The following is a 12323-nucleotide window of genomic DNA, read 5'->3' on the forward strand; positions in this document are numbered from 1 at the left end:
TGTTTTACAAACATGTATTGGGTTTGCTTGAGCCTTGCTCATTCTATTTTTTAAAAAATTCTCTTTGAAGCACTAGCAAAAGGTTATCCTGTTTCTCCATGATTGCAATGCAGGCAGCACAGGAATAGCTTGACTACAGGTTACAGTGGAGATGTTTAATGTAAGCACCAGCTACCAAATCCAAGCCTATGAGAAAAGGCAAGAACCTGTTTGAGATGCTACTAAATGTTCCAGTCAAGTTTCCTTTCTGAAAGATTTTAGCTACCTTCCACTCACAGCCACTAATCCCAGATGATCAAAATCACCAATTTTCTCAAGGTCAATTTTTAACCTTGTTTCCTCATTTCATTCTCTTTGTTCCTTAAGTCTCAATACTTTGTTACTTGTACCATTGTCTTGGCCTTTCATCTTTCTCTATTCCTTTGACAAATATATAAATCCTCTCAACCTGAAGTTTTGTCCTTAAACTGCACTATTCTCTATACATTCTCTGCTTTTCCACTAATTCTTAAACAACCCAATATCCCTAAATTCACTGCATAATTTGTTTTACCAGTTACCTTGAAAATTTCTCACCTTTCTTTGACCTTGCTAACTCCATATCCTGCTTCAGTATCTCAGCCAGACTTTGTCCACCCACTTCCAAACCTGATACTCTCTCGTTTGTTACCTGTTGTGCTATTGTTAACACTCTCCTTTCAACCTGCCCCAAAATGGAACTCACCTTATGGGAGCGACTTGTAAGGCCATATAAATCCTCAGTTAACCTTCTCCCTTTTATGTGCAAACCAATTGGGCCTTCTCCCCACATAGCAAGTCGCATTGCATTGTATCTCCTGATTGCTACTCCCATCACCCCATCCCTCCAATCTTTTAGTTCTTTTTTCCTTGCAAACAAACCAGGACTTTGCCTTTCAGTCATCAGGCCAGGACTTCTTTCCTCATGAACCTTCTGATCTGCAACACCAAGTCGAGAACCTGGTGGTCTTGGCTTCAGTATCTCATTTAACCAATGCACATTGGCAGACTTGCTTGTAAGCTCAAACATCCTTCTTCTCATTCCAAAATGTAATGGCTCAAGCTTCTGTGCTGATTTTGTTGCACTCTCACCCATCACCATCAAGTTAATTCTTTCTTTTATTCCTGCCCGAAGTGACCTTGAAATGCGCCCATGTCCTGGCCCTATGCCTGCAGTCCACCCAGAACTTTGTGCTGCCATATAATCTCGTGTCAATGGTCTACCAAGCCAAGCTGTTGGCACTTGCTCTAGTTGATGCCATACTACTTCATTGGCATTAATTTCTTGTATCTCTTCCTTCCTCACTTCCTGTTCCTGCCTGGGTACCTCTACCTGTTCTATTGCAGGCTTTTTCCCAATCTCCTCTAACTCAGGCAGCTGAATTTTCACCATCCTCTTCTCTGCCTCTGACAAACAAGACATTCTTTCCCGCCCAATTCGGTAGCCCATGAAGACCACTGCTTCATTTGACCTCATGCTTACTCCAAAACGCCCCTGTTCAGCTGATCGTGTCTCCCTTTGTTCTAATGTCCTCTTGTCCAATTGCATATGATCTTGTTTTGTTAGTCTCTTTCCCTCAGGCTTCCTTAAACCAGTTACAATTAATCCTGGAGCTACATGTGCCAACACTCCATCATAGCCTCCTGCTGACCGAACAGTCCTATGTGGTGTTACTTGAATTGACCCTTGTCTTAGCCCTGCCAAGCCTATAATTATTTTACCTTTCACTTTGTGACTTTGTTCTTCACTACCCAATTTATCTAAGTCTTCAGTGAGCTTTATGCTTGTTTCTAGTAATTCTACTTGACCTAAGCCAAAATTTCTTCTTTCCTGGCCAATTCTTACCAATTCTGAAATAAGTTCTCGGCTTAGTTTACCCTCTTGCCTATATGATCTGGATATCCCTTCTCTGGAGCCTACCCCTGCTATCTCTTGAGTTGGTCTTTCCAATTCTGGACTCCAGGCTAAAATCTTTTCTTGGAATGGTAATTTTTCTCCCACAGCATCTATGACAGCAATCTCTGCCTTTTCCTGAGATGGCCTCAGGCTTTTCATTATTTCATTCTGATTAATTGCTAATGCCATCTCTAATTCTCCAGTTTCCCCTTTATCAATCATGCCAGCTGATGCCAATTGTTCACCTTCCCTCTCTACTTGTTCTTTTGGCTTTTGTTCTGGTTGTGTCAAATCTTCAACTTTCTCTTCAATCATCTCTGATTCAGTCTTTTCTTCACCTCTCTTATCCTGGATATGTATAGGTATTTCTTCCATTTCTATCTGAGGCATTTCTTTTTTTATTCTTAGACTTTCTGTTTCTGTTACTTCTCCTACATCTTTCTCTGTTTCTGTTACTGTTACTTCTGCTAGATCTTTTTCTTTAATCAACTCTTCTCCCATCTGTGTTTCACTAATGTCCACCAAATTTTCATCCTTAACTTCAACTACTAATGATACATCATCTTCTGCTGTCACCTTCCCAATTGTCCCACTCTCTGCTTCCACGGCAGTGAAATCTTTCTCGCCCATTACTACTTCACTTGTCTCCACCAAATCCTCAGTTTTATCTTCAACTGGTATAATCACAACTCCTTCTGTTTCAGCAACTCCTGCTTCAACCACTGTTACTTTTTGATCTCCCAATAGTTGTCCACTTTCTCCCTGACTTCCCTCAACTACCTTCTCAGCCTTTGTTTGATGCAGTGTTGTTGCTGCATCTTTTTTTTCAGTTCCAATCTCTGCCTCTGGTGCTTTCTCAGCCTCTTCAACATGTACTTGATTTGTTTCTAACAGCCTGGCTTCCTCCTCTGCCATTGTTGCATCTCTCTTTCCAGGTTCCCCGAGATTTTCAAATGGCTCCTCAGGTTTTTCCTGGGTTTCTACTAATGTCACTGCTTCATGTGCAATTAAACTTTGCTCTACTCCAGCTATTTTCTCATCCTCAGCTTTGGTGTACACCTTATTTTGCTCCATACCTAATCCTACAGATTCTTCAGTCTGTCTCTGATGTACTGATGTTGCATCTGCTGCTACATCCTTTCCCGCTTCGGTTATCTTTAAATTGCCTCCCTGATCCAAACTTGAAAAAGCATGCTCTTTCTGAATCTCTGTGGTTTCAGCAATCTCTTTTTCAATCCCTCCCTCTAAATCCTTCTGGTCTAACGCCATGCCTTCCCTATCAGCTGTCTGTTTAATGCTCTTGTCATTCAAATTGGCTGGATAATCAGCCTTTCCTTCAGTATCTGCATGAACGTCTTTCTCCCTCTGATCCCGATTTTCCAAATCAACTTTTTCATCCATTTCTAGAATTCTGTCTTCAACAATCCCTGTTTCTTCATGCTTCTTTATCTTCCTCTGATCTATCCGCTTTGGAGTTTTTTCTTCTGCTTCTCCTGCAGATGGGCTCACAAATAAATCAGTCTCTTTCTGACCTGCTCCTCCCAATTCCTCATATTCTGCATTACTTTTCAGGTTCTCAAGACTTGATTTTTCCCCCGTTTTTACTTCCTCGGGCTCTGCCTCAGTATAATTTCTGTCCTCCCCTGATATTGCTTCTCCTTCAGACACATCAACTCTTTCAGGATTTAATTCACCCTCGACCCCAAAAATTTCCCGACCCTGGTCCTCGAACTCAGTTGCCTCTGAAAAGAATGGTGCTGTCCCCTCGTTCACTTCTCTGTTATTTTCCCCCACAGTGGACGCTTGATTCAGCCCCTCATTTCCAGCACTACCAGCTTGATCTTCTTTATGTCCCTCCTCGGGCTCCATGTTCACACCACTCTTCCTCCTTTACTCAGCTTCTTTCAAGCCTTTCCACTCGAGTTGATGACATGCAGTAAATGAGTTTCTCCACTCCAGTCTAAGCTTTATTCAATTATCCCTAGCTACCTCACACTTCAGTGCCTTTACCCCGCCCTCCCAACGCCTTGAGACCTTTGCAATCACTCTGGCCTGGAGAAAAAAACCTAAAGCTCTCCAAACTCACACCCCTTATCCTCTGACCAGATTCCCTGAACACCCACGGTTGTGATAGAGTTTTCTGAACTTGGCCCGAGGACACTTTTCTTTTCTTTCTTTTTCTTTCTTTCTTCAGTCTAAGTTCGCCTCTATTCGCTCCCTCCCCCTCCCTTTAACCCTTTGTCCCCCTTATCCCCGCCCACTTCCCTCCCTCACCCCCCTCCCGACGCCTCAAACCCCTCCCACCCACCCACGCGCCCCCGACCCTCCCGAGCCCCGTCCCCTCAAGATTCCCCACCCGCCCCTCTTTTCCCCCCACCACCACCACGCACAGAGGAAGCTGCAGCCGTTGGTCGGTCGGTCGGCCGGATCCGTGGCGCGCGCAGTCGTCGAGCTGCTGGGGGAGGGGCGGGGGAAGCGAAAGAGAGAACGCCGACCGCTTCAGTTATAATAGGCCGGCATCGGCCGCGGCCGTTGGCTGAAGAAGCGCGTGCGCTCTCCTTAGCCTCCCGCTCCTTCCGCTAGCGCGCCCTCTAGAGGTAGGGGGGAATCAGCCAGCGGGGAATGGTGGCAGGGAGAGGGCACGCGGACGCTCTTGTTAGTTTCCTCACTTTCCCCTCCCGACTCGACGCAGAGTCTCGCACCGCTCCACAGAGGTGGGTGTGAGCAAGAGGAGTAGAGACCCAGCCGGTCCGCCATCTTACCTGGGTGGGAGGGGGGGAGGAGTGAGGAGGGAGGGGAGGTGCCTCCTGCCCCGCCTCCTCCTGCCGCCACCTCAGCCCCAGCGCCGCCGCCTCGGTCGGATAGAATCTGCCGCCATCCGCGGCTCCTAAGCTGCTCCCGGTCGGCTTTTTCCTGTGCGTGGCTCCCGCCGGTATTGCTCGGCAAGTCGCTGACCCCTCCCACTCGGCTGTGAATCCCTAACCAGGCCCCGCCGAGGCAGATCCGACCCGCCGTGGCAAAATGGCGGCCGCCACCACCAAGCGCCAGAGCCAACCCCCTCCCTCCTCCCACTGCTCCCTCCGCCCGCCGGCCTCGGCATGGAAGTCTCGCGAGAATTCGAGCTACGCAAGGGGGAGACGAGCGGTATGGGGGTGGGAGAGGATTCAACCGGAAGTTAATTCATAGAGAGCGTTTTGAGCGGTGACGAAGACTCCTCAAAATGCTGCGCTTTACGAAAGGTGAAATTTAATGAAACGATCATATACCAAGAACAGGGTGCGGGTCGCTCAACCCACGGGGAAAGGCCATTGTGAGTGAAGGGCATGTTGGGAAACGGAGTCCCCAGGAATGCTGGGAATTGCAGTCGCTTCCCCCCCCCCCGCCCCCCTCCTGGAAGCATGAAAACAGGAACCAGGGCGCCTCTGGCTGGCGCGACCATTCAAATTTCCCCAATGTGTATGCTTGTGTATATGAAGTTGTAGGTCTACACATACTGCCATGTACTTTACTGCATGGTTGTCAATACGAAATAAAATCCGATTTACATGTCTTTAAAATATATTTGACAGGCAGCAGGCAAATATTTTCCAATTAGCAAAGTTTTAGAGTGCATCCATTTTGACAGAAACTATCAATTTAGGTTGTGAAAAACATGGTACAAAACATTACAACGCATCAAGCTCCTACCAATACTGAACATGTTTGTTTGATTCAGACAAATTTCCAGGCACTGATATATTTTCCCTCCAGCAATAAGTGGGGCTGGCTATCAGCCTGAAGGATTATAAAACTGCCAATGCTTGAAATATTTCCTGACAACAAATTCTCAGTGTGGACTTTTATATACAGGTCAACTTCATTTTGTGACTGTTCAAGGTTACAAAGGCACTGAAAAAGGTGACATAGCACTATTTTTCAGTTACAACCTTTATAGCATCCCCATGATGTGATCAAAATTGAGATGCTTAGCAATTGGTTCATACTTATGACCATTGCTGTATCTCAAGGTCATGTGATCAACTTTTGCAAGATTTTGATAAGCAAAGTCAATGGGGAAACCAGATTCACTTAACAACTGGGTTACTAACTTAACAACTGCAATGATTCATTTAAAAACTGGCAAGAGTGATTGCAAATGGGGCAAAATTCACTTAACAAATGTTTCACTTAACAATAGAAATTGTGGGCTCAATTGTGGTCATAAATTGAGGACTATCTGTATTCTGCAAAACAGGTACACGTTTTTATCAAGAAAATGTATTATTTCCACATTATAGATAGAACATTTTAATATTTTAAGTTGCAGCCAAAAATACATGGTTCAAAAAGGCTAATATCTAAGTAAAAAATAGTGTTGTGCAGCTAAGCTGTTTGTTTTCATGGTGTTATATACAGTTATAATGAAAAATGTATAATATGCATTTTTATAATTTATTTTGCTGATTTTGAAACACATTTCCAATTTATTAGAATATTATTTTACAAAATAGATTATACATGGGAGATATATTTTAGTCATTCAGTTTTGGGTAGGTAATTTCTTGTACATGTCCAACTCATGAAATATTTTTGCTCCATTTTTCAGGCCTATGTCTGTGGCCGTTTTCTGAATTAGAAAAATGGCATTGCGACTAGCATTGCCTTAGATGTTTCTTTTATATATATATATAAAAAAAATTATTGGTTTTTAAGACAAACATAGACAGACAAAACATAAAAACATCAGGCCATCTTCCATATATATACATACAGTGTGTCAGTTGGTTTACAAATTGTTTTGTGCTTCCATTTCATAGTCTTCAGTTACAATTACATTGTATATATTCTCATATTTTCAATCAAATATTAAGTACATTAATATCATTGTTAATCATTTGACTATACTTTTATTCATTCATGTTTTACGAAATAAACCATATTTTACTTAATTTGTTTTATGAAAGTTCATATTATCATCTCAAATCTATCCTACAATCATTTTGTAGATAGAAAAGAATACATCTTTATATATTTATTATTTTCTAAGAATCTACATATTTCATTACCATGTTTTATTGTCTAACCATTGATAGAATAAATCCCAAATTTTATAAAATTGTTTATCATCTTGTTCTCTGATTTCATATGTCAATCTACTCATTTCAGCACATGCCAATATTTTCTTAATGATTTCCTCCTGTAATGGTATTTTCTCATTTTTCCAGTTTTGGGCAAATACAATCCTAGCCGCTGTTAATACATTTACAATCCGGTATTTCAATTCTTTACTATATATTTCAGGCAAAACTCCCAATAAAAATATCTCTGGTTTCAAGTCTATATGCTTTTCCAACCACGTGTGGATTTTAGTCCAATATTTTTTGGCATCTGCACAAGTCCACCACATATGGTAATATGAGCCTGGTATCTGATGACATTTCCAACATTTTTCAGATTTGTTCTTGAACATTCTTGCTATTCTTGTCAGGGGGAAATGCCACCTGTAAAACATCTTATACAAATTTTCTTTATATGCTGTTGACATTGTCATCTTATAATTTTGAGACCACAATTTTTGCCATTTCTCTAGATCAATCCCATATCCAAAATTCTTCCCCGAAGCAATCATAGTTTCTTTAACTTGTTCTTCTTCTTGTTTAATTTCTAATAAATATCCATACAATTTTTTAATCACCTTTTCATCAGTATCTGTCAAAATCTTATCTAAATCAGTCAGTTTATCATAGAAATCTGTTTTAGAATATTTGTCATACCTTGAATGTATTTGCGCATATGAAAATCAATTCATCTTTATACCTTGTTCCTCTAATTTTTGCACAGATTTAAGTTCACCCTTTTCATTCAATATTTCACCATATCTAACTGTTTGTTCCTTTTTATATATTATAGGATAAGAAAATGCTTCAATAGTCGATAGCCAGACTGGAATTTTCAAATAACATTGCCTTTTAGTCTTCTCCCAATTTAACCACAGAGACTCCCGTATATAATGTCTTCTAAAGTACCCCTGTGTTTTAGTTCCTTTATACCATAGAAAAGCATGGCATCCCAACAACAGATCATGTCCTTCTGATGTCAACAATCTAGTATTTCTTAATGTTGTCCATTCCTTAACCCACATCAAATTTGTAGCTTGGTAATACAACTCCTAATTAGGCAAACCAAATCCTCTTCTTATTCCGGCATCTTGCAACAGTTTTAACTTTATTCTCACTTTCTTACCTTGCCATATATATTTCAACACAATTTTATTTAAATCTTCAAAATAATCTTTTTCAAGCCTAACTGGAATTGTTTGGAACAAATATAAAATTCTGGGTAGTATATTCATCTTGATTGTTGATATTCTCCCTATTAATGACAGTTGTAAATTTTCCCATTTCGCCAAATCTAGCGCTATCTGCTGCTTAAGTTTGATATAATTATTCTCTTTTAATGTACTATAGCCTTAGATGTTTCTTGTGGGTGACTGCATACGATTCCACTCTTCGGCAACCCCTCTTTTTATCCAAAGGATATTTAAGTTGCTTAATTCAGTTCCCCTAAACACATTCCAAGGAGAAAAAAAGGTTTAATGCAATGTTATTCCAACAGAATGTTTGAGTTTGGTAGTCTTCAACTTACAACTGTTCATTTAGGAACCGTTTAAAGTTACAGTGGCATTGAAAAAAGTTACTTACAACCAGTCCTCACGCTTATCACTGTTGCAGCATTCCCCAGGATCACATAATCAAAAGTCAGGTGCTGGGCAATCAGAATGTATTTACAACGGTTGCAATGTCCCAGGATCATGTGATCACCAGTCAGCTTCCCACATGCAAAGATGGATTATCTTAACAATGGCAATGATTCACTTAACTGCCCAAAAAAAAGCTGGTAAAATTATGTGTGACTCACTTAACAATGGAAATTCTGGTCCCAATTGTCGTAAGTCAAGGACTACCAGAATTTTTATTGTGAACTTAATGCTTGTGAAAACCTTTTCTACAGATATACAATAACTAGTAGCTAAATCCAAAGTCTGCATAATGCAAAAGCTGTAGCAGGAAATATTGATGTGACAGGAAAGGACAACCTAACTGCTTTGCTTGGTCCTTCTATCAAAGCATATGCAAAAACAAATTCTTTCAATTTTGAAGTATCTATTTTCTTTTATGAATATTTTATCATAAAATATTTGAATATTATCTTAAGTGTCAACTCTCGAAGCATCTCTGACCTGCTCTCAGGTTGCTATAGGCAAGGGGGAGGAAAGCGAACTTCGCAACTGCATCAAGGAGCTTGCATCTCAGTCAAAACAGCCCATATGTCAAGGTCATCTCTAGGGAAAGCCACAGTGGCAGGAGGGAGTGACTTTTACAACCCACAATGAGCTTGCATCTCAGTCAAAACAGCCCATTCCAACTGATGTCGAGGTCATCTCTAGGGAAACACAGTGGCCAGAGGGAGCGACTTTTACAACCCACGCAATTGCTTTCGTTGGGGAATGCGACCGATGACACATTTTGGGGGGAGGGGGAAAGGGTCAGAGGCAAAGCACGAATTAACTGAGGTCAGAGTTGGCTCCACTTGGTTCCTGCTGGCATGAAGCTCTTAATAAATAACTGGATTTCTTTTCAAGCTTGGCTTGAGGCTCATGATTTAATTACGGCATTAGTTGGAACCCTGACACGGAGTCTGTTAGATACATAAGTCAGTTTGAAATCACTGGACATAATCATGGCTCTAAATGTGACTACCTCATCCATGTACATATTTATTTGAAAATTGATAGCTGTCTATCAAATAAAGCTACGTTTTCTTCTCCTGAGGCATGTTTTTTCCTTCATTAAACCCTACTGTTCCATTCACTTTCTGAATATACTCTTGACAACAAAAATATAGTGGTTAAGTGACGAGGTGGAAAGTGGAAGACTTTAGATTCTAGTCCTTTAGCCATGAAAAGCTGGCTCAGCAACTCGCTCTAAGAGAATTGTGGGGGAAATAGGAAGGTTATTGTAGAAAAATAGTAGGAAAGTGCATTGGATATGTCCGCTACCTTGAATTATTTATAAAAATAATACAGGCAGGATATAAAATGAAATAAACCCTTATTTAAATTCAAAGTGATGGGGTTTTTTAGTTAATTTTAATGTATTTTTATTCCAATCTCAAAAAGTACAACTACCAGTATTTTGAATATTTTGAACACTTAAGAAGCTATACTAAATGGATAGTTCTTTTATTTAACAAGAATTCTGTGTATAGATCCTTCATATTAAATATGCAGTTTATTTTGATGTGTTATTCCAAGTATCATAGGAGTGCTTGCATTTGTTTTCCATTTCATTTAAAATAAAATTGTAAATTTTGTGTACGTGTGTACTTGTATATCTCCTCCCACATACATTCTTAAAAACAGATTTAGACAAATGGATGCTGAGACGCAGATCTTTCAGGACTTAAAGATGTCTGGAAGGTTTTGCCACCATTAGTTAGGCCTATTGTATACACCGGTATTTAAGACCTTTTAATTTCTGGATTGGCAGAGGTAGAAGGGGAAAATTAGTACTTTTGTTTACTGTTCCTCTACTTTTTCCTGCTCTTGTGAGTTACATTAAATTGCATCTAATACACGGGATATTGTACAAAAGGGTCCTTTGAATTAATTCCAGTGAAACTGCTTTCTGGATTGTGCATAATTTCATTCCTGATCAGATCTCAGATGAGGCTGTACTACTGACAACAGGATTTGGCAGGATATGGAGCATATCATGGTGCACATACATACCAAATGTATTTAGCACTAGCTGACCTCAACTCAGCACAGGAAAACTTAAGGAGGGTTGAACAGCTTTAGAACATCAGGAAGCTCAAGCTAGACTGAAGATTAAAAAATATGGAAGGCAGCAGTAAGAAAGAGTCAGTATTATTACCAATGAAAGTACTGGTGTGTGCTCACCAAGTGTGAACTGAACTGAAAAATTCTTTACCTTGAACTACTAGCCAGGTTCTCTGGATAAGCAAACTGGATCTAAAGGCATTCTGGTTATGGCACTCTCCAATTCATAATTCAAATAAAATGATAAATGGTTTAATAAAAGCGTTAAGTGCTCATTGGAAACCAGAGATGGAATCATGAATACTGCATTCCATAATTTTCAAGGATGGCTCAGATTCCCACTGTATTTCTGGTATTCCAATAAAGACCCCAAATTTTGGCAAAGTAAACATTTTTATCTGACCTACTTACGGTCTCGCCTACCAAACACTTACTCTGGGTGATTATATCTCACTGCAAGGCATTTGTCTTTTTGAATTTAGTGATGTTTTATGGCAGGAAACACTCTGTTTTGCAGCCGAGATTTTATTAGGTGAATTATGGGCTTATTCTCTGGTTTAGTGCAAAAAAGATAAGGGTGGAGGAAACAAAATGCAAATCCCCATTTTTAATTGCAATTATATGCAGGACCATATGCAGAACTTCATTTATTCTTCAAAATGTCAGCAAAGTTTATAGATCAAATGGCCAAATCTGTGCAGATGAGGAACACCCTTCAAACAGTGGACTAAGCCATAACAAAGCACGAAAAGTGCAGGAAAAACTTCAAAACACAACAACCAAGAACAGCATATATGATTATTCCCTGTGTATTTAATCTGCCCCTTTTCCATATTAACAAGAACAGTCCAGGGCACCTTTTAGTAATACCCGGAGACTGCAGACAGTGCCTGAAGGAAGTGCATGTTGAGCAGCTCCACCCTGAAATGGTGGAAAGGAAAACAGGTTCTGATCCTGCCTGTTTCCACCTCGCCACAAACAGCAGCTCTAAATTATATGATAGCTGTGCTCTGTGAATATTTTCAGGGCCATAAGAGCGTTTGCATTAAAACACTATGTATAGCAGGGGTGTCAAAACTCAATTTCACTGAGGACGGTATCAGGGTTGTGTTTGACCTTGGGGGCGTGGTGGGCATGATCAGGGTGGGCGTGGCCAGGTTGATATCACTCACGTTGGGGATGCCTGTGGTGGCCTGAGCATTCTGCCAGTAGAAACGGAGCTCGGGAGGGCTGCTCCGTTTTTGCTGGCAGTGGGTTGCAGGAAGCCGTCGAATCCTCCCAAGTTCCATTTTCGCTGTCAGAGGCACCACAGGCTGGTCCTTGACTGTTTCCAGGGCAGAACTGCAGGCCAGGTCTAAACAACACCCCCACCCCCACCCCAGGCTGGATCCGGGCCCCGGGCCTTGAATTTGACACCCCTGATGTAGAGGGATTCTGTATCTAGCTCCATTTACGTTTTTCAGAGACTGCAAAAATTAAAACTATCCAAGAGAGTAATTTCCTCATCCAAGAATTTCAGCTTGTGCTCTGCACCCTCCCATTTGCTGTCCTAGAAGAATGGGAGACCTGTATCCTCCCCTCCCTTTT

General features: G+C 41.0%; 2 protein-coding genes across 2 annotated transcripts in view; both read right to left on the bottom strand.

Annotated features, from left to right (window-relative positions):
* Positions 1-4412, bottom strand: part of SRCAP (Snf2 related CREBBP activator protein) — a 36684-nt gene extending 32272 nt beyond the window's left edge. The window contains 1 exon segment of the mRNA XM_026682236.2: positions 4306-4412. The gene's annotated coding sequence lies outside the window, so the exon portion shown is untranslated.
* On the bottom strand, positions 87-3915 carry LOC113421704 (uncharacterized). Its single transcript, XM_087945861.1, has one exon. The coding sequence runs from the start codon at positions 3782-3784 to the stop codon at positions 557-559; it is 3228 nt and encodes a 1075-aa protein (XP_087801987.1). The 5' UTR covers positions 3785-3915; the 3' UTR covers positions 87-556.
* Positions 4413-12323: the final 7911 nt, after the last annotated feature.

The sequence above is a fragment of the Notechis scutatus genome, chromosome Z, assembly GCF_049901735.1.
Source record: "Notechis scutatus isolate UNSWTSFEM ecotype Mainland chromosome Z, rNotScu1.2, whole genome shotgun sequence".
Classification (NCBI taxonomy): Eukaryota; Metazoa; Chordata; class Lepidosauria; order Squamata; family Elapidae; genus Notechis; species Notechis scutatus.